This window comes from Trichogramma pretiosum, unplaced genomic scaffold (assembly GCF_000599845.2).
Source record: "Trichogramma pretiosum strain Unisexual culture from Peru unplaced genomic scaffold, Tpre_2.0 scaffold10, whole genome shotgun sequence".
In the NCBI taxonomy this organism is placed as follows: Eukaryota; Metazoa; Arthropoda; class Insecta; order Hymenoptera; family Trichogrammatidae; genus Trichogramma; species Trichogramma pretiosum.
In genome coordinates, this window is record NW_019641652.1 from 1,064,163 (window position 1) to 1,084,040 (window position 19,878).

General features: G+C 42.9%; 6 protein-coding genes across 7 annotated transcripts; 2 read left to right on the forward strand and 4 right to left on the reverse strand.

Moving 5' to 3' along the window:
* Positions 1-597: 597 nt before the first annotated feature.
* Positions 598-3,057, reverse strand: LOC106656427 (ribosome biogenesis protein WDR12 homolog). The gene is made up of 7 exons (XM_014377387.2): positions 2,844-3,057; positions 2,569-2,654; positions 1,964-2,494; positions 1,809-1,879; positions 1,395-1,641; positions 938-1,067; positions 598-850 (listed from the first exon to the last, which is right to left on the reverse strand). Exons 1-7 carry the CDS (start codon positions 2,900-2,902, stop codon positions 712-714), a joined length of 1,263 nt encoding a protein of 420 aa, XP_014232873.1. The 5' UTR covers positions 2,903-3,057; the 3' UTR covers positions 598-711.
* A 597-nt stretch (positions 3,058-3,654) lies between these two features.
* Positions 3,655-6,193, reverse strand: LOC106656435. The gene is made up of 2 exons (XM_014377398.2): positions 5,733-6,193; positions 3,655-4,372 (listed from the first exon to the last, which is right to left on the reverse strand). Exons 1-2 carry the CDS (start codon positions 5,829-5,831, stop codon positions 4,268-4,270), a joined length of 204 nt encoding a protein of 67 aa, XP_014232884.1. The 5' UTR covers positions 5,832-6,193; the 3' UTR covers positions 3,655-4,267.
* A 2,297-nt stretch (positions 6,194-8,490) lies between these two features.
* On the forward strand, positions 8,491-10,730 carry LOC106656417. Its single transcript, XM_014377370.2, has one exon. The coding sequence runs from the start codon at positions 8,651-8,653 to the stop codon at positions 9,947-9,949; it is 1,299 nt and encodes a 432-aa protein (XP_014232856.1). The 5' UTR covers positions 8,491-8,650; the 3' UTR covers positions 9,950-10,730.
* Positions 10,731-12,638: 1,908 nt separating this feature from the next.
* On the reverse strand, positions 12,639-13,954 carry LOC106656396. The gene is made up of 2 exons (XM_014377348.2): positions 12,707-13,954; positions 12,639-12,653 (listed from the first exon to the last, which is right to left on the reverse strand). Exons 1-2 carry the CDS (start codon positions 13,952-13,954, stop codon positions 12,639-12,641), a joined length of 1,263 nt encoding a protein of 420 aa, XP_014232834.2.
* A 1,812-nt stretch (positions 13,955-15,766) lies between these two features.
* LOC106656413 (probable nuclear transport factor 2) lies at positions 15,767-18,053 on the forward strand. 2 transcript variants are annotated; one of them, XM_014377365.2, is made up of 4 exons: positions 15,767-16,343; positions 16,481-16,552; positions 16,636-16,734; positions 17,025-17,169. In XM_014377365.2, exons 1-4 carry the CDS (start codon positions 16,236-16,238, stop codon positions 17,136-17,138), a joined length of 393 nt encoding a protein of 130 aa, XP_014232851.1. In that variant the 5' UTR covers positions 15,767-16,235; the 3' UTR covers positions 17,139-17,169. The 2 variants fall into 2 exon arrangements, with proteins under 2 accessions (XP_014232851.1, XP_014232850.1); XM_014377364.2 differs by lacking the exon at positions 17,025-17,169 and adding an exon at positions 17,630-18,053 and having other exon boundaries at positions 15,787-16,343.
* Positions 17,931-19,832, reverse strand: LOC106656412 (4-hydroxyphenylpyruvate dioxygenase). Its single transcript, XM_014377363.2, has 6 exons — positions 19,628-19,832; positions 19,467-19,556; positions 18,984-19,405; positions 18,591-18,903; positions 18,275-18,514; positions 17,931-18,206 (listed from the first exon to the last, which is right to left on the reverse strand). The coding sequence occupies exons 1-6, from the start codon at positions 19,628-19,630 to the stop codon at positions 18,132-18,134; spliced, it is 1,143 nt and encodes a 380-aa protein (XP_014232849.1). The 5' UTR covers positions 19,631-19,832; the 3' UTR covers positions 17,931-18,131.
* Positions 19,833-19,878: the final 46 nt, after the last annotated feature.

A 19,878-nucleotide genomic window follows, 5' to 3' on the forward strand; every position in this document is an offset into this window, starting at 1 on the left:
TAGTGCGCACGTGGGGAAATTTCTCATTTGATTCATACTTGCTTCTTACTCGTGTCCCTGCATAATTCACGTCTTTAGCGAAATTTTTTTCTTCCAGCATTTATTTCGCACGTGTGCGTGTGTGTCCCCGTGTGTGCGTCTGGTCAATTTCTGCGGCGCGCATAAAATATGGGATTAGTGTCAAGGTGACACTGACCGCGCCGATTATACGCACGATGTGTGTGTGTGTGTGTGCTCATTTGAACTTTCTCTGTTTGCAATGTCGCACGCCCTTTTTTTTTGCTGCTTGCTCGCTTCGAAGGCATTTAAATCGAGAAAGAGATAGATAGAGAGGGAGAGACGGACATGGAGCCATTTATTATATTATATGCGTCATTCGTTTCTAGACACATTCATTGGCCGGGCCTCTCGAGGTCACGGCTTTTTAAGGCGGCAAATAATCTTGCAAGCTCAACGGACGAGAAATTCCTTTCCGATTCGCTGGTGTTTCACGCTCGTTACGCGTGACTCCCTATAAAAATGTAAGAGAGAAAAAGAAATGGAAGTCGAACTTATTTACCGAGGACAATCGAGGGGAGGAAAGAAGAAGGATCGCTCTCGACTTAATATAACAGTTGATTTTTTATATATAAAAATTATCTATACATCATTGTGTTATTTTCTGCAAAATCCTTTGCAGCGATTAAAAACTTTGTAACAAAATACTTAGAATTAATGCACAGCGTGTTTGGATTTGAATATCCTGACTGTGTTATCCGCTCCACCGGATATCAGATATTTGGGATTCGACCAGTTGCAGCATAATACTTTGTCTTCGTGTCCAGATAGGTCGAACAGTGGCGCTTTTGAACTGTTAGAAAAAAAAGATGAAATAAAAATACGTTAATTTTTGAAGAATTCACGAGATGATTGATGTAGGGTGACACGGCTGACTCACCTTCTTGTGTCCCATAACTTGACTTGATTGTCATAGGCTCCTGATAAAAATAGATGTTCATCCGTGGCCGACCATGAAACAGCGGAGACCCACGAGGAATGGGATGTGAACTGTGTTTTAACTACAGTATCTGTTGAAACAAAGACACATATTGTTAAACTAATGAGAACTTAAATCCAAAGATGTAGATTAAACTTATCAATTTTGAGAAACTTTGTTAATAATTATCAACTTTAATGTAGTCCATTTAAGGAAACTGTATCAAGTATAGAAAACCTTAACGGAGGGCAAATATGATTTATCATGTACCATTGTCTCTTTTTAAACAATGGGTGAGCTATGGAATTCGGGTGACTTTCATCATATAAAAGCTTTTATCAGTAAAAATGTTTCTATCAATTGTCATCCAACTGATTCAACAGAATTTGGATAAAAAATTATTAAATATAGCACAAACCTGTAGATCTAGGATCAAATAACCGAACATGTCTATCAGCTGATCCAGCAATAATTGTTCTGTTCAGAGGAGAATAATCAATGTCAAAGAAACTTTTGTTTCCTGGAATTTCATGTTTCATCCCTCCTAATTCGGCATCCCAAATTTTAATGGAATGATCCCATGAGCCTGTGATGAGCTCTGCTTTGTCTGACCAGACTACACCGCTTACAGCTTCTCTGTGAGCCTTGATAGTTCTAATTGGCATCTAATAAAAAAATTATAAATTATAATTTACCCATTATTAGAAAAAGGAATTAAAAATCAATCATTAAATAATGATCAATGATTTTAAATTAAATTAGCTGACTGTATCCATTTGAAATGAGATAAAACAGTTTAAATACTCAATGCACAAGTAAAGAAAAAACTTACCCTTGTTTTACTGGGATCTGATTTGGATCTTTTTGATGGAGGCTCACCATTTTCTTGATCATCATGTAGGGCTGTTGATACACCAAACAAATATATAGATTGTTACATAAAACTCAATTTTTACAATATTATATCAACTTTATAAGTGTACTTACATGATGACCATATTTTTAACATTGTGTCCCACGCTCCAGTAGCCATAAGATTGTTTGAAGCGTTTACACCTACTCTTTCTAAACCTCTTTCGTGTCCTTTACAAACAGCAACGATCTCAACTGAATTACTTGAAATATCCCACTTCCAAATAACAGCCGTTTGATCTTGTGATGCACTGACAAATGTAGCAGATTCATTATCCATCGATATCCATGCTACACTTTTAATTGCTGCTGTATGATAAACTGGAATATTTAAATGATGGGCTCCTTTTGCCGTCCATATATGAAGTGTATTATCATAACAACCGGAAAGAATCCATTTGTCTTGCATAGCAACGGCTGATACCCAATCATCGTGTATAAGACAATCTTGTGGCTCTGGTGGTGGGTGCTTTTCAATGTATTCAATATCGATAACATTTTCACAAGAGATTTCTCTCTCTGCTATGTGTTCTTTCAAAGTTGTCCGAAGAAACTCTGAATTGACAAGGAAGTCAAACTCTACGGTCTTTTTCTGATCATTAGATTCTGCATAAAAAATTAAACGTTCATTAATGGCAATTCTCATTCCATAAAAAGTAACGCTGAAATAATAGACTTACCCTTCAGTAATTCATTGACAAGGGCGTTCAGCTCTGTCACTGGAGACTCACTTGGAACTGACAATGGAAAATTAGGAACAGCATATCTGAAAAATGACGTTTAATAAATGACACAACGTTAAACCAAGCCAACTATAGGTAAGAACACGTGCTGCAACGTTCAACGTGCTCTTATCGCACTGACAACAGATTTTTATTGAATTAAATACTCATGCACTTCACATAACCTACGCGTGTAAACATTGTAAACAAAATTGCCTATGATTTTCACTTACTGCTGTTGTTTCGTGACAAAGCGAATTTGCACTTGCGCTCCTTCTCCGGCCGTTTCCATTTTGCATAAGCTTTATCCACACGACGTGTAAACTACGCGATACACCCGGTGAGAAATGAATGTATCGACTCGAAATAGTGATGTTTCTTCTGTTGCAGCCTGAGAGATGCAGACTCGTGAATCGGGAGGCCTCGCGGCGTGTGCACATGGCTGCGGAGACGACGACAGCTGATGCGGCACGACTGCCAACTTGAATTCGAGCGGCCGATTTGAATTGATCGTGGCTTTTCTTAAGTTTTGAACGTGATAATCGAGAGAACGAATATACGTAATTTCTTTCGTAAAAATGGTTGTAATTAAATATTTTTTACGTATCAACTAATACAAATAAATTATATTATTCTTTAAAAATGTCCAATATTTATTTAACAAAATGCGGCATGTGATGTCATTCATGAAAGCACTGTGAATTTTATAAGAAAATCATTTTTGTATAATGTAATAAAGTTATGTTTATAAAACAATGTTGATGTGTTATAACGTTTATATATAAAGATATTACTCAGCAAATTTTTTTCTAAAAAAAATTAAAGTCAAACTATTTCATAAGCTCCTTGTAAGTCCTTCAGTGTTACCTATACAACGATCCTTTTGTTGGGAATAGAATGCAGTGCAATTTCTTGAAAAAAAATAGGAGTTATCAACGGATCAGAAGTCAAGTATGAAAAACCTTAGAAGATGACATATGGTTGAAGGTTTTCAGGATGACGAATTTCTTTCGAGATAATAAATTTAAATATTTCCAATGTAAATCTTTATTATAACTTTAAATATACAATACAATGCACTTAATTAAACCGTATAAAGTAAAAACAATTCTAGATAATTATCATCTTGAAATGCAATGCACGAAGTATTTTCAGGCTGACGAGCCGTACACTAGATAAATATTTTTTTTCGTACGCCTAACGACAAACAATGGAAAAACATGTCAACGTCAAAAAGAAAAAAAAAAAAAAAATTAGCAATCGATACAATGCGATGTCCGATACAGCGACGAATATTTATAAATACTGAATACTGATATACATTATAAAACACAATAAATATGTTACGTGAAAAAAAAATCCAAACAATCGTTCGAAGAAGGATCGAACCGATGACGATGCTAATTGTTGTTGTGCAGTCTCGCCTAAAATAAGTAATCGCGTCTCTTCGCGGACGCCTCCGCCCGGACGAAGCCACCGCGGCATAACGGCAGAGAGATCTGCCTGACCCTTTTTTTTTCGTTATAATCTATATGTGGTCTCTCTCTCCGTTGCCTAGCCGGCGGGGGGGAGAAAAACGGGGCACGACGTCAATGACGTCCCATACACGATTCGATGATACACATATGATATGCATACGCTCTAGCGAGCTCGTGTGTCAGTGCTTGCGTCCGTTGCGATAATTCCGACAGCGTCGCACGAGATCGAACTTCCTGTAGCGCTTGCAGTGCCACTGCGGTATCTGTCTCATGTTTTCGATCGCCTGCAACCAGAAAAAAAACAATAAATATTCGATTCGTTCATATAGCTATACTTATTTTTGAGTAAGGGGGATGGGGTGAAGCCAGGAAAAAAAATTCAATGTATCAATTCCCGTATTTCCGAAAACCGAAAGCGATCGGCTCGCTGGTATAGTAGAGCTTTTTATATAGACAAAATAAGTTGAATTGAACATTTTTTCGTCACGACGACGCACATTCGCAACGGCGCGATTATTTTTTAAGCGCGGAGCTGCTCGCCGAGCTCGATCGGATGCAAGCTATACGCGTGACCGCGAAACTGTGTCAATATTAACTATTAATAAGGGGTCAGGCGCTCTCGAGCGCGAATTTCCAAATCGCCACTTGCACGCGCGTGTGTATGTGTGTATAGGCCTTCGGAGCACCTATCCTAGAAACGATCTGTCCGACGAAAAACCCTTGAGATGTACTTTTAGATATTTGAGCTTGGATAATTGCGTTTACGATGAAACAAAACCGAAATGTGCTTCAATAAAATCTCCGGATCGATGAACCCATCGAACTGGACTGATTATCTTTCCAAGTGTACAAGTATAACAGAGCGTTTATTCACGAGTCAGATACGGCTGTTTCTCGAGAGCTTGCGGCTCGAGTCGCAATCGCATTTCAGATATACCGGTTACGACTGGATTCATCATAACGGGCGCGCGAAAAACACATCGTCTCGGTTATTATGCGTCGCGCGTCCGGTCTCGAGTTTTCTCTCTCTCTCCTTATTATTTTCTAGGTAAAAGCCTAATTACGTAATTGCGCGCAACTCGAGCACACACGCGGCTCGGAGAAGAGCTTGCGACGACGATCGCGGGCGAAGTTTCGCGAACGTATAATATACCCGAGAGCGCGTTTGACACGCGTACGACGATAAGAATATCGTTATTATTGTAACGCGCTAAATTGCGAATGACCCAGATTTCGCGCGCGAGATGATAGCCGTAGAGAAGATGAAGAAGAAGAAGAAGATCGGCAAACGGACGTTATATAGTAGTTTATCGCTCGACGACGTCGACGACGATAATAATAATGCGATCGTATAAATGTGTAACAATAAACAAAAACGAAAAATTCGCTCGAGTCTCGACGCCGTACGTAGAAGGCTGCGTCGTACCCGAGCTCGGCCTCGCGGGCCAAAATCAAAGATCGGTATGCGGATACTGTGTGTATATCATTACCCCCGACAACAACAAAAAAAAGTGATCGATGACGGAGAGAGGTCGGTGGCCCCGACGATAAATCGCGTTCGAAGAACGCGAGGCCTCGTGTTTCTTTCTTTCTTTTTTTTTTTTGGTCTTTTATTTTTATGAAAAAAAAAATAATAATACTCACGGCCTCGGGATCACCAGCTGGATGAGCAGTTGCCAGAGCGGCCACGCTGATCAGGCTAACGAAAATGAGCATCAGCAAGCCGATATTAATGAGCTTCATCCCCGATCAGTAACGATTTTTTTGGCAATTTTTCTTCTTTTTCTTCTTTTATTTATTTATTTTTTTTTCAACGACGACGAAATCACACGAGAAGAGCGAAAAAATGTCGTTCTCTGTCTCTCTCGCCCTCCTTTTTTTTCTCAAAAGAGCGACGCACTCGAAGGCATTACACGAGTGGAACGATGTATATATATCTATAGGATAGCCCACATAGACGCAGGGAAGAGGCTCGGCCGCGCACTGAAGTCGCACTGGTGAACCCCGCGCGCTACGATCCCTCGTTAAATATATATATCATGATGTTGCAACGCGTAATATATATAGGAGCTCGAAAGAGACGGACGAGAGATGCTGCACGCACGCACACACACACGGACAAGATGTACGCAGTGGATTCAATATACAACGTGTCGTGTTTTCAATGCGAATGTCTTGTTTTCTAGAACTCGGCATATTATTGCGTGTTTTTCTTTTCTTTTATTTTTTTTTTTTTTTTTTTTTGGAGGCATCCGACACATGGGATTCCCGACTTTTTGCTCGTATCGTTAAATACGACGAATCGACGGATCGATTCGCGCGATAGCGAGCGCGGAAAAATAATACAGCAGCGAGAAAGACAATATTTCGTCGGATTATGTATAAAATAATACGCTTGTCATATAGCTGCGTCTAATTTGGAGGTCGACGCGTCATTCGCGTATTACGAGTCCGCGTGATTAAAGCTCGCGAGTAACAAGATAGCGAAGACTTTTTTCATTACATCATGGACCGCGATGGTTGGGAAAGATTTTTTTTGTTTTAATCTCCAGAACGTCCCTAAAAACTGTTCGTTGATCGGGAGATTTCGTTGGGATTGATTCGAAAAGAAAAAAAAAACAATAATTTCTTCTCGACTTTATAGTTTAGAATTTCAAAAAGTTCAAAGCGTTCGAAAGCTCAAAAGTTCAAACTTCGCGACGGACGCTGAATGTTGTATCTTTCGAGCGTTCATCGGGTTTCTTTGTAAAAATAAATAAATATTATATACGTGTATCAGATCGTTTTGTATACTGAGTTACATCGCGTCAACCGTGAAAGTGAAAAAATAAAAACTAATTAAGTATACTAAAAAGTATATTTAAAAATGATAATTCATGAATTTTATAAGTTATGAACAATAAATTTGTCAATAACCTTTTAATTATCGCTTTAAAAAGGAAGCGAATTTTATTACCGAGTTTATCAAAATTGTAACCGTTCTCGGCTAATCGTGGATATTTCTATTGTATAGAACGTCAACAAAGAATTTGAAAGTAGTATAATATGGTACGATAGCGACAATGTTTATTTACATTATACGTTATAAAAATTTTTATGGAACACCCCGAGGCACAGATAGACGTTGGGATGCTCGACCCTCTGGTGGCCGCCGATGGGCTCCCGACGGCTCCAACTGCTCCAGCGACGCGGCAGAGACATGTGCATCGCGGCCAGGTAGAGGCCCGCGACGCGCACCGCCTCGTACTCGGCCAGGACGTCCTCGAGGGTGGGCAGCGGCGTCGAGTCCTCCCGTTGATTCTCCTCGAGGGCCCGACACAGAGTCCGGTGGTAGTCCTCGAGCATGGCGGACTCGTAGCAGCGGCGCTGATTGCGCGACGTGCTCAGCTGGACGAGCTCGGCGACGTCGAGCAGACGCGACACGTGCGGCACGAGATTGAAGCCACCCGGGACGAAGCGGCACGAGGGCAAGAACTTGCCCGGGGCCTCGCCCAGCTGCTGCTGCTGCTGCTGCTGCTTGAAGAAGAGGTGGCAGGGCCAGAGGTCGGCCTGATTGAATCGAATCTTGATAAAAGATAGAGAGGAAGAACGAGTCGCAGGAGGGTGGGAAAATTCAAGAAACCTGCCCGTAATTGTTTATTAATTGATCTTTACATATCTGTGTTGTGTAATATTTGTAAATCTATGTATTGTACGTAGTCAACTGGATTCGATATAGCTAGAATTTTGTTAAAATTAATTGTAAAAACAAAGAGACAGAGAACGAAAACACGAGAGAATAAGAATTCTACCATAAATCTGAATGACTTTATTGAGCGAGTAATTAGACGAAACCCCAAAAAACAACAATAAAAAAAAAGAACTAAATAATCCAACTCGTCACGATGACTTACGATATACTTCCTCGCGCTGATACAACGTATATACTGCAATTATCGACTCGCCAGTAACAAAGTGTATTACATCAACGCGCCACGCCTGAATCGAGACTCGCGTATATAGACGAATCTTTGCGCACCATTAAAAAGAACAAAAAATCACGATCGATTGTCTTATCGTGAATTTCGCGCGTAGATGTTCTTTCGACGAGTCGCTGAGCCTCCGAACCTTCCTCCTCTCTTATCTTTTTCATCGTTCACGCGATAATTACGATTAATCGAACTGACAATGACGAAGAAAAAGGCCACAAAAATCGAGCGATTAGACGACACGTTAGAGCTCACGGGACGTCGCGTCTCACTTTGCTCATTACTCACTACCATACAGAGTACGATCGAGCCGAGTCATTCCTGGTGTGCAATAAAAATCTCGCTCGTACAACACTCCGTAGCGCGGGTATATTATTTAATAAAGAGACAGACGCGCGATATATGTATATATAAGAGGCCGCCGCGAGTGTAGTGCGAGGCATATTGCAGTGGTGGTGCTCGTCGCAGTAGTGAGTAGTTGATTGTAGATAGTACGCGCAAAGCAGCGAGACCGATCCTATTCGATTTTTCGTTCTTTTGTCTTGTCTTCGTGTGCGTTTCCGTGTGCCAAAAGTGTCCCGCAGGCCCAATATCATGTACGAGTTCAGCCCGGAAGAGATCCGCGCGATCGTGAGGAATTACCTCGGCACGGCTACGGACGACTTCGTGGTGGTGTCCTCGTCGCTGGCGGCGCACTCGTCGAGCAAGGTCGGCTTCATGGGCGATCATCGCAATCTCGTCGTGGAGTTTCGTCGCTCGGCGGACAGTCCGAGCGTCGAGTCCAAGAGCTTCTTCCTGAAGACGCTGCCGGCGCGCGACGACACCTCGGCCAACGCCCCGGACCTGGTGGTGGAGGGCGGCCTGTTCGATCACGAGGCCGAGTTCTTCAATCGGGTGGCGCCCCTGCTGAGGCGCAGTCTGCGCGAGGCAGGGGGCATCAAGGACGACGACGACGACTTCTGTCCGCGCTGCTACCTGGCCAACGGCCAGATCCTCGTGCTGGAGGATCTGCGCGATCGCGGCTACGCCATGCGCGAGAGCAAGCTGTTCGGCCGTGGCGAGCTCGAGGCCGCGGCCCGGGCTCTGGCCCGATTGCACGCCTCCGGGCTGCTGGCCGATCTGCGCGGCTCGAGGCCGCTGCGCGAGCTCTATCCCCGGGCCTTCGCCGAGATCCTCTTTACCGAGGCCGCCATCAAGACCAAGCGGCTGGATCTCGCCGCGGACCTGATCGAGCGGCTGGCCGTGAAGCTGGGCCGCGATCCGAGCCGCGTCAGGTCGGCGGTGCATCGGGGCTTCGCCGTGGCCTATCGCTGGAGCGACGAGGCGAGGCCGATGAAGCGCTGCGTCACCCACGGCGATCCCTGGCCCAACAATATGCTCGTGAAGCAGGGATCGCCGGACCGAGTCTGCCTCGTGGACTTTCAGCTGTGCCGCTACGGGCCGCGCACCATCGACCTGGCCGAGCTCGTTTACCTGTCGACGCGACGCGAGACCCGCCAGGCGCACGAGAGCCAAGTGCTCGAGGTCTATCATCGGGAGCTGACGCGATGCCTGGGCCCAGCTGCGGCCAAGCCGAGCCTCGAGGACGTCCGCGCCGAGTACGAGGAGCTGCGGCTCACCGCCATGTATCTCGCCCTGATGTATCTGCCCGTGATCTGCATCGACAAGAGGATCATGTCGAGCTACACGGCCCAGGAGATCAACGACCGGATCGTCTTCAGGCAGAGCAACGACGAGATCGTCAAGATCTACGAGAGCGACCCGCTGTACGCGGCCCGCATCGACGACGTACTCGGCGAGTACATCGATTATCTCGAGAGGATCGACTTGCCCAAGGAGTACGAGCCCATCGTCTTGCCGGACGACGACGACGATCAACAGCAGCAGCAGTGAACACAACCCGTGGAATTCTCCGACGACGACGATGATAAATGTGCGTTACCTTATGTAATGCACGTCGCGCGAAGAAAAAACAACACACACATACACAGGCGCACACTTACACGCGCGCGCGTATTATTATAGCTGCGTGACGTTCGGATAATTGAGGAAAAAATTCTACCGATCTCTCGCGATTTTCCTTCCGCGCGCGAGCGCGAGACGCAGCGTTTTTCGATTTTAATGCACAACGCAACACGTGTGCGAGAGCGCTCGACAGGTGTCTCTCTCTCTGTTATCTGCAATGCATTAGTGTATGTGTCTGTGTCTCGAAATCTCGTTACGTAAAATTGTAAATAGCGTTATTTTGTTGTTAGTGTTATTATTATTATTTTTTTTTTTACTATTTTTGTTAATCGGTCGATTTGCACCGAGATAGATACCGAGAAGGAATTTATAGATAATTTGTTGTTATAGTTGTTGTTGTTGAATGCGTTTTTTATCATTATGATGTAATTGTGCAGTATCGATGACGCAATCTGATTGTTTTTATCTACTAATCGAGGGACGACAAATGTAATTGTAGGATATAATGAGTCTAGTGATCTTGAATAATTGTATTAATATGCGCCTTCGTTCCAAGTCACGATGATTATGGGACTTTTATCGAACGAATAAAATTTTTTATAACGTATAATTGCTCGGCGGTGATTGTCTTTGATGGATAATGTGCACCGATAGATATGTATGTGCAATGATTTATAAATAAACGCATCTTATGACGTGAAAAGATAAATATCATACGTTTTGCTTATTTTTAGTAATCCTAATAAATATAATATACATGTAAGTACAGGATTATTCTATGTGAAATTTTGAATAGAAAGCCGAATTTTTTCGGCAGTAAAATGGATATAATGTAAATAAACATTGTAGCCAACGAATTATACTGTATACAACTATCATTATAAATTGACATGGGCCATGCTGATATAAAATTTAAAATATTGTCTGTAACTCAGATTTACACTTTTTTTTTTTTTTTAATTTTCTCATGTGACTTGAGGGGAGAAAGACACCTTAAAATCGAATAGTTTATTAATGCCCTAGGCCGCGAAAAACCAAAAAGTCTCAGGGTGCGTGTAATTGGTGCCAATAAACGATAAACACGTGCCCCCAGGCCTGTATACTATTTTTCATACCGCGTGGCCCGAAAATAGCTCTCGATTCCGTTTTGCGCAGCAGTAGTCACTTTCGGGTCACTGGTATGAAAAAAAAATTTTATCTCATTTTGGGAATGAGATTTTTTGTCCCCTTTCCATTGAATTTTTCGAAACTTCAGCTTTGGCCATCTCGCGTTACTTTCACAGAGGTTTGGATGCAGCGATGCCTTCTCCTCCAGCAAGCTGCTTGAGCTTCAAGATTCTTCGAACGATCCTTCTCAAGATTCGACTTGATTCCGTTTGAAAAATTGACATTTGTGTAAAGTCTTGTATCCTGGAAAAAAACTCATCGCGGCGCGTTACTGGCATAGTAGTCTTTATGAAACAGTTCCGTACGTTAAGCCTGGCATAGTTTTATGATTGTATGACGCTTATGAATGTTTTCTTACCGATAACTTTCGTCTGAATAATTGTGAATATTTTCTGCCTGAGTAGTCGATATAGTATGCATGCGTAGCGCTTATCTTGAATTTAGAATCCTTCCAAAAAATAACGACACATTCAGTAACAATACCAAACAATTTCATCAAAAAAAGGCTTATTATTTCCAGTCTCGACTCGTCGGCTCTCAATGTTGAATGCATATGCATCTGATCCTGAAATTTTTGTAATAATATCTGGGGTGACGTACGAGTGCATTAAAAAACTTTAGCTCTTTTACATTCATGATCGTGGTGCGTTTGAATAAAAATCAGAGCTCATTTTTGAAATGTATTTATTAATTTTTATCGTGTTTAAACTCTACAGAATAACATCAGAAATTGAGAAATAATAAAGTGTGAAATATTGATATGTTTTTATTAACGTTATTCTAGTTTTATTTATGTAGTATGTATCGTAATTTTAACTTTTCAATTGATGTCATTTCCAATTTTCTAGTTCTTGATACGTACTTGAAAATGTTTTGTTATCTGGCAAGGAAAAGAAAGCTCTAATATAGGAAGTATGTCATGTCTATGCAATTGAATGGTCAAAAAAAAGTCCATCACGAGCATTGGCCCTGAGCCGCCAAGAAAATGTGATATAAATCCTCGTTCGTCAGATTCTCTACGATCATCTCACAGACCTCAAGTGGAAGACGTTTGTGAATAAGATCCCAGAAAGGATAGACTGCCCATCGTCGAAAAAATCTCCTGGACATCATCTCACACAGATGAACAACACAAGCTTGAATGGCCCTATCAGTGAGTTTACGCATGCGTATGTGAGCGAAATGTTCGTAGTCCCAGTAAGTGAATAGTTTTTCGATTTCTTCGGCTCGTAACTGGATCAGATCGTAGAGCGACAGAATTGGACCTTCCAATGATTCTTTAGCTTTTTTCACTACTTTTTCTGCTCGATCTTCATCCACCATTTCCTCCTCCTCATCATCATCATCGTCATCATCGTCGTCGTCGTCGTCGTCGTCGTCGTCGTCGTCATCATCATCATCATCATCATCATCATCATCATCATCAACTTCATTATAATAATAAAAACATTCAGCATAGCAACATCTGAGGTAAGGTGGCACACCCGTGCGAATCATCTGATTTTTCGCTTTGCTCACAAACTCCTCGTCTTCGAGACATTTTTCAAGTTCCTCCGACTTTTCGAACAATCCATACTTGGCGTACCATTTCATGATCATGAGAACGTTGTTTTGCTCTAGCTCGTATCCTCTTTCCTCAAGATTGTCCAGGACACCCATAGCCCCAGACGCTATTCTCAATTTATAATCATAATGTCGCCCTAGCCACACTTTCATTCCCTCTTCGAAGTCACTTTCAGTTGGGAAAACGAATTTCGATAAATCAGCCCCTCGATTCAAAAGACAATCTACATTATTTGGAAAAAGATTCGCCACAGCGTAATATAGTGGTGTTCGACCCCGATTATCTTGAGGGTCGACCTGCACTAGTTGATGATTTTTGTCACAGATCTTAAAAAATGGCTCTATCAATTCGACATCGTATTTTCTCTGGCAAATTAAATGCAAAGGTGTTAATCCATCCAAGTCGGCTAAGTTCGGATTAGCACCATTTTCAAGCAACATTTGGATATGTACTTGTACTACTTTATACTCGACCATCACAGTATAATGTAGAGGTGTCCGGCCGAACTTGTCCAGAGCATCGACTTGTACCATCGGATATTCGAGGAGTCTTTTGATTATTAACTCAGTGCGGAGTACCGTGCAAGCAATATGAAGAGGCGTTAATCCATCCTCGTCTGCTAATAAAGGATCAGCGCCTTCTGTTAGTAGCAATGAGGATAATAATCTGTTGTCATCTGCCAGGGCCATGTGTAGCGTCGATCGGCCTGTTTTTCGTACGAGACAATGGGGATCCTGACCGAGCTCGAGGAATCTTCGAACGGAAATGAAATGGTAGTCATTGCAGCCTATATATCTTTCGTATATTTTAAAGAGTTCAAAGATGACGCGTCTGGTATAATAACTGCTTAGTGGTGTGGTGTGCCGCCAAAGTGGCGTGCCATCTTCGTCTAATTTAGGCTCGTCCTTATAGCCGGTTCTGCGCAGGAAATTTACGAATGGTACTATGTAAACCCTGAAATTCTTAAAATCCACGGACTTGATAGACTCTATAATAAACCAATCCATTTCTTCGGCCCGAAAAATGTCCCGGAGATTCGGAAGTTGGTCCGTCCAATCTTTGACCAAGGGATAAAGTTGATTGAGCAGTTCACGTCGCTCCTCTTCGATTTCCCAATTGACATTTTCTCGTAGTCTCTTCAAAGTTTTTAATTTTTGTTGGTTATCCAAACTTTCAATGGATTTGTCATTGGACGTGGCCATTTTTCTACTCACAAACTCACAACACACAATCACTTTTAAATCAAGATTTTTCCACAAAAATCACTTGTCTAGGAGATTATTTTCTTCCTTCTTTACGCTGCCACGTCGTAATTCGTACTGAATATATCAAACGCACTGAACACCGAACATGTGGGCGAAGAGAAAGTTAGGAAATTGACCCGAGTCACCCGAGCAACTCATACCAACGTCCAACACATGCGCAGTTGTACAAGAGCGAGACAAATACTACATATCGTGAGGGCGTGACAAAGGCATAAGTAACTCGACGCAGCTGAACTGAGAGAGCAGCGACTGGTCGGCACTCATAGATATGATAACAACACCCTATAGATATTATTACAAAAATTTCAGGATCAGATGCATGTGCATTCAACATTGAGAGCCGACGAGTCGAGACTGGAAATAATAAGCCTTTTTTTGATGAAATTGTTTGGTAAAATTCCGCGCAACAATCGAACTCGACGCCCAGCCATTTGCGGCTCGTCAACGATTCGTCGCACTTTGGCTTTACCTGCGTATTAATTTTTACGTACTTACCAGCGGCCCGAAAGTAGCATTTCCCGGCCGATGCGCTAAACAAGATATTGCTATTTTCGGGCCCCGGGGTATGTAAAATCGTATACCGGCCTATATACCGGGAAAAAAGAAAGCCTCACGTGCACGTGCTAATCTGCAGATGCCGATCGCCGGATACGGCGTGATCCAGTCGCGATCGGCCGTGTCGACGGTGATGAAATGATGGCGTAGAAACCGATCGTGCTGGCGAGCGCCACCAGAGCCGCCGACCAGCTCGCCGTGCAGAGCAGCCACCACAACGATCTGTTTTCGATACATAATTGTAGATCTTTATACAGTTGGGAAAATTTTCGAACGACTTGTGTATATACCGCTCGGACCAGTGATGATGTTTGGCGACGACGTACTTCAAGCCGTGAACGTTCGATTTCTCGCAGTAGGCCAGCAGTGACGCTCCGATCCTGCCAAAAGCCATCGCGTCACTGATCCTACTGCTAGACGAGCGAAAACGTTTGTAGGCACGCATGTAGGGCTTTTGATTGACGTATAAGAAATGGCCTCTTTTTACGATTCATCGATTTGTGCGGGAAGCTTCCGAGGGTAATTATACACCGGCATTATTTATGTGTCAACGCATTAATAGTGTAATTGCAATTTTACGAGCCAATGATAAGATCTGCTCGCTATACGCGATATAAGCATGATATAATCGATTTCTCCGAGCTTGATATGTGGCCCGAAAGAAGCATCAAGCAATTATTTAAGAATTAATAAAAATTTGCTCATTTTTAATGTTACTTTGATACAAAACTAAAAAAACTCATCCGAACAACATTTTGAAAATGATGATTTTTGATTCAGCGAGAAATTTTACTCATAAATCAGTTCAAAAACCAAATCTAACTCGTATCTGCGCGCTTGTTATAAAATGAATTCACAGGGTAACGTTACCGACCTCGAGTCGCTATGTGTATAATGCAACAGCGGTTATAGCAGCAGCAGCAGTGCGAAATAAAACGCGCGAATTCCAGAATGGTACCGCGTGCCGCCGCGTGTATATATATAGTAATTACGCGTTTATTCTAGGGTTTTCTCGCGGTCTCTCGGGCGGCTCCGATATTCGGGCGGCTGCTCTCCAGCTGCTGCTGCTGTTTGCTTATATATATAGGCTTGTCCACGAGCTAAAAAGAGACGGAGCGAGTACCGAGCGGCTCACCGCGCGACTTCCCAAATAAGACTATATTTCATATGTATATCGTGTGTATCCAACGAATGCCGTGAGTTAGCGCGCGCGCGCATAGTTACTGCTGCTGCTGCTGCTGCTATTTGGATTTCTGTACACGCACGTAGAATTAAGAAGTCCGTAATATATACATATATATAGATATCGTCAGCCAAGTGTTGTGCGCCGTGTGCGAGATCAACGTTTCTTTTTTTAAAGCTCCTATCGTATTTTTGTTTTACTTTTGCCTCTTTTTTTTTGTAATAGAGCAAAAAAAGTGTGTGAAACGGCAACGGTTCTCGGCTGGTACGAGTATCAATAGTTCACAGTTTCGGTGTGCTATTCGTGCGCGATTCCGCGGCGTTAAAACACGTCTCGTGCAGCCATAACCTCGCTCGTGCACTGGGGTTACTTGGCCGTGGCCTTCTCTCGCGCACACACACCTCGTTCCTTTTTTTTTTCCTCTGTTGTTGTTGTTGTTGTTGTTGTTGCCCGTTGCGCGAACGAACACTGTGTTAAAAAATGGCGCTCAATCCCTCGTACGAAGCCATCGGCAAGGGTTTCGTTCAGCAATATTATGCCATGTTCGACGATCCTGCCCAGAGGCCGAACCTCATCAATATGTACAACGTAAGTGTGTGTTGTTCGTGCGGGTCGTACCGGACTAACTGGTGCACGTACGACGCCGAACGCGCCGGTTCGGCTGACTTTTGCATCGGCCGTTGATGTACTCGATGAATTTCTCATTTATGCATTGATTTTTACAGACTGAATCTTCGTTTATGACGTTCGAAGGACAGCAAATTCAGGGTGCTATCAAAATTATGGAGAAACTTAACGTGAGTACACTTCAACGCGAGCGACACAAGAGTTTTTTGAAATTCTCATGATTAAACCGATGGTTTTGTTGTTATTTGTGCAGAGTCTGACTTTCCAAAAAATCAACAGGATAATAACAGCTATAGATTCACAGCCAATGTTCGACGGTGGCGTACTCATTAATGTATTAGGAAGGCTGCAGGTAAATTATTATACATGCTACAAAGCAAGACTAATATTATAATATAGAGATCTATAAGATTTATGGGAGATTTTGTCGCAGAAACTTGCATACAGCCATCAAATAGTTTTTTTTTATTTTTATTCTTCTATAATTCTTATCATGTCATCAAGACACCAAAAAAAATAGTCAATTTGATTGCTGTATACTTTCTTATGTTGAGTAGAGCTGATTGACAAGTGTCCAGCGACTATCTCTCTTTAAATCTTCATCAATAATGGAAAACTGAGTGCTCATTCATGGTTGGATAGACTGACGATGATCAGCCTCATGCTTACATCCAGACATTTGTCCTGACGCCAATTGGCACCAGCTTTTTCGTGCAGCACGATATCTTCAGGCTCGCGCTGCACGACTCAATATAGACAACAATGTTTGATCGTCTGCTAATCTTCACACTGTGGTAAACGCAGAAAAAAAAATTATCTGCTGATTGTATTTTGCTTATCAGTACAACCCACTTGCTTAGCTAAAATAATTTTTTGTCTCGCGTGAATGGCCACACCCAATGAATATTAAGTCAGCTTTTTTTGAATTTCTATGAAAAGGAGAAGATAGAATGTGCGATTGCATGTGATCAATTGTTTTGAAAATATTGAAATTTACCTTGGTTTTTGACTATTAGGATTTTTTTTTAAATTGAAATTCAGAATACTGTATGCCTGAACCTAAAACCTGACACTACGATACTAATGTTACTAATGTATTTCCACGTAAAATGTCCAACATTATAAATACTATTAATGTTCTATTTCCCTTGAAAGCAAAATTTAAATTTATTAATAACATTCATTAATGAATTAAAATTTTAGCAAGTTGTAACTCGACTAATCGTGATTTCTTTTCTCATTTATAGGCAGATGATGATCCACCACACGCCTTCTCGCAAACTTTTGTGCTGAAACCATTAGCAAATTCGTTTTTCTGCGGACACGACATTTTCCGCCTGGGCATTCACAACACAATGTGAGCTAATTAATTTCAGCGCCGAGCTCTTGATAAAAAAAAAAAAAAACAAAGGGAGACCAGTTACTGATATTAAGTGATAGCAGATGAATTATTAAAGAAAAAATAATAAGTAATTGTGGATGAGCAAGTTAATTCTTTCATTGTAAAAAAGAGGAAAAAAAAAAAATAAGAAAAGAAAAACGCCGATCTTTCAATGTCGAGTACATATTATTGTAATGTTTGCATCCCTGTTTAGATAACACTGTTTTTTATACGATGCTGCTTACGTAACAGCGCTAAGAGGATATAAAAATAAATAAGTTTAACAATAATTTATTCTTGGGTTTTTTGTTTTTTTTTTGTTTTTTTTTTCAATGAGCAAATTCACATTGACGCTTTCATTCGCGCTTCTACAAATTACCCCTCTTCGCTTGCTCCATCTCGATGGCCTCGAACAGAGCTTGGAAATTGCCCGCGCCGAAGCCCTGCAAAGGATACAAGATAATAATATTTGCGCTCCTCCGAGTATCAAATTGAACCAAACGACACTCACGTTGTGATTGCGCCTCTGTATGACCTCGATGAACAAGGTCGGCCTGTCCTGCATGTTTCTCGTGAAGATCTGCAGCAGGTAGCCCTGCTCGTCGTAATCGATGAGAATCTTCAGCTTCTGCAGCACGTCGAGATCCTCGACAACTCGCACCTGGCTGCCCTGCAATTTTTTCCTCAACGCCTCGTAATAGGTGTCGGGCACGTCGAGAAACTCCACGCCACGTTTGCGCAGATTCGTGATCTATGAAGCGTAATAACGACACAACGAGTCACAAATGTATATGGAGTAGAAAAGATACAAGCGGAGCGTCTCTCACCGCCGCGACGATGTCGTCGGTATTGAGGGCGATGTGCTGGACACCGGCGCCGCCGTAGTACTCGACGTACTCCTGGATCTGGGATCGCTTCTTGCCCGGGGCCGGCTCGTTGATCGGCATCTTCACGGTCTCCTCCCAGTTGGCCACGACGATCGAGCGCAGCGCCGAGAACTCGGTGTGCAGCTGCTCGTCGTCCACCGACCAGTAGCGATGGAACTGCAGCACGCGCTCGTACCACTCGGCCACCGGCTCCATCCGCCCATCCGGCTGGTTGCCCACGATGTGATCGATGAATTTCAAGTCGACCTTCGGCCTGTGGTAAATGCGGGCAATTGTATACAACGCTACTACCGTTGGTTACGATAAATGTTTTTTTGTCGTTTTCGCCCTTACAAAAGCTCGACGATGGCGTCCTCTGCCTGCCTCTTGTAACCTGGCAGAAAGAATCCCCGATACTCGCTGCGATCCACGAGGGTGTGCCGCGTGTCGCCGTACGTCCTGATGGTGGCGAACTTGACGCGGCCGTGCTCGTCCTCCTCGTGCCACAGGTCGCGCACGACCTCCGCGCCGCGGGACTTGGCGTGGTCGAGGATCGCCTCGATGTCGAGCACCCCGAGGGCGATGTCGCGCACACCGTCGCCGTGTCTACCAAGCTGAAGCGCCATCTCCTCGTCGTCAGGCTCGTAAGCCGACTCGAATACGAATACAATCTGATTCTGTCTAACAGCGTGTGATGCTTTACGCCGCGAACCAGTCTCCAGACCACGGTAGCCCAGGGGCTCGAACCCCATCCTCGCGCAGTAGTAGCTGGCAGCCTTAGAAAGATCGTTGAAAAATTTTTGAAAAAATTTGAAAACATTTTACGATTTCACTTACTTGTTTAGCATTTCCGACCCAGAACGTCAGATGGTCGAAGCACAAGAATTTCCCGGCGATCGGCTTGGGGCCCTTGTCGGTGTACGTCGTCTGGAAATAGGAAAAATCGGTTCGTTCCTGCGTTGTTTGCGCGCGTGGGTGGTGCGTTAACGTGTATTTACCATTTTTTTTTCTTCTCTCTCTGTCCAACGGAGGAGCTTCGATGATCCTCCTCTCGATGCTCTTCTTTGCCTTCCAGTGAAAATCGATTCGATACTATTGCGATCGAGACGCTGGATTCGCCTTTAAATAAACTCGGCTCTAACGCGACGTCGGGCTCGCGCCGATTGGCCGAAGCCACGGAGGCTTGTTTATTATCGCGGCGATGCTTTTGATTTTGCATAATTTTTCTCCTGTTTTTTTTTTCTTTTTC

Coding starts and splice junctions, on each gene's coding strand:
- LOC106656417 (XM_014377370.2), top strand. CDS start 8,651: ATGTACGAGTTCAGCCCGGAAGAGATCCGCGCGATCGTGAGGAATTAC.
- LOC106656413 (XM_014377365.2), top strand. CDS start 16,236: ATGGCGCTCAATCCCTCGTACGAAGCCATCGGCAAGGGTTTCGTTCAG. Junction 16,344..16,480: donor ACCTCATCAATATGTACAAC/GTAAGTGTGTGT, acceptor TGATTTTTACAG/ACTGAATCTTCGTTTATGAC. Junction 16,735..17,024: donor ATGTATTAGGAAGGCTGCAG/GTAAATTATTAT, acceptor ATGGTTGGATAG/ACTGACGATGATCAGCCTCA.
- LOC106656435 (XM_014377398.2), bottom strand. CDS start 5,831: ATGAAGCTCATTAATATCGGCTTGCTGATGCTCATTTTCGTTAGCCTG. Junction 4,373..5,732: donor CAGCTGGTGATCCCGAGGCC/GTGAGTATTATT, acceptor TTCTGGTTGCAG/GCGATCGAAAACATGAGACA.
- LOC106656412 (XM_014377363.2), bottom strand. Junction 19,406..19,466: donor GGGTCGGAAATGCTAAACAA/GTAAGTGAAATC, acceptor GATCTTTCTAAG/GCTGCCAGCTACTACTGCGC. Junction 18,515..18,590: donor CCGACGACATCGTCGCGGCG/GTGAGAGACGCT, acceptor TACGCTTCATAG/ATCACGAATCTGCGCAAACG.
- LOC106656427 (XM_014377387.2), bottom strand. CDS start 2,902: ATGGAAACGGCCGGAGAAGGAGCGCAAGTGCAAATTCGCTTTGTCACG. Junction 2,495..2,568: donor TGTCAATGAATTACTGAAGG/GTAAGTCTATTA, acceptor TTTTTTATGCAG/AATCTAATGATCAGAAAAAG. Junction 1,880..1,963: donor GTTAAAAATATGGTCATCAT/GTAAGTACACTT, acceptor GTGTATCAACAG/CCCTACATGATGATCAAGAA.
- LOC106656396 (XM_014377348.2), bottom strand. CDS start 13,954: ATGGCCACGTCCAATGACAAATCCATTGAAAGTTTGGATAACCAACAA.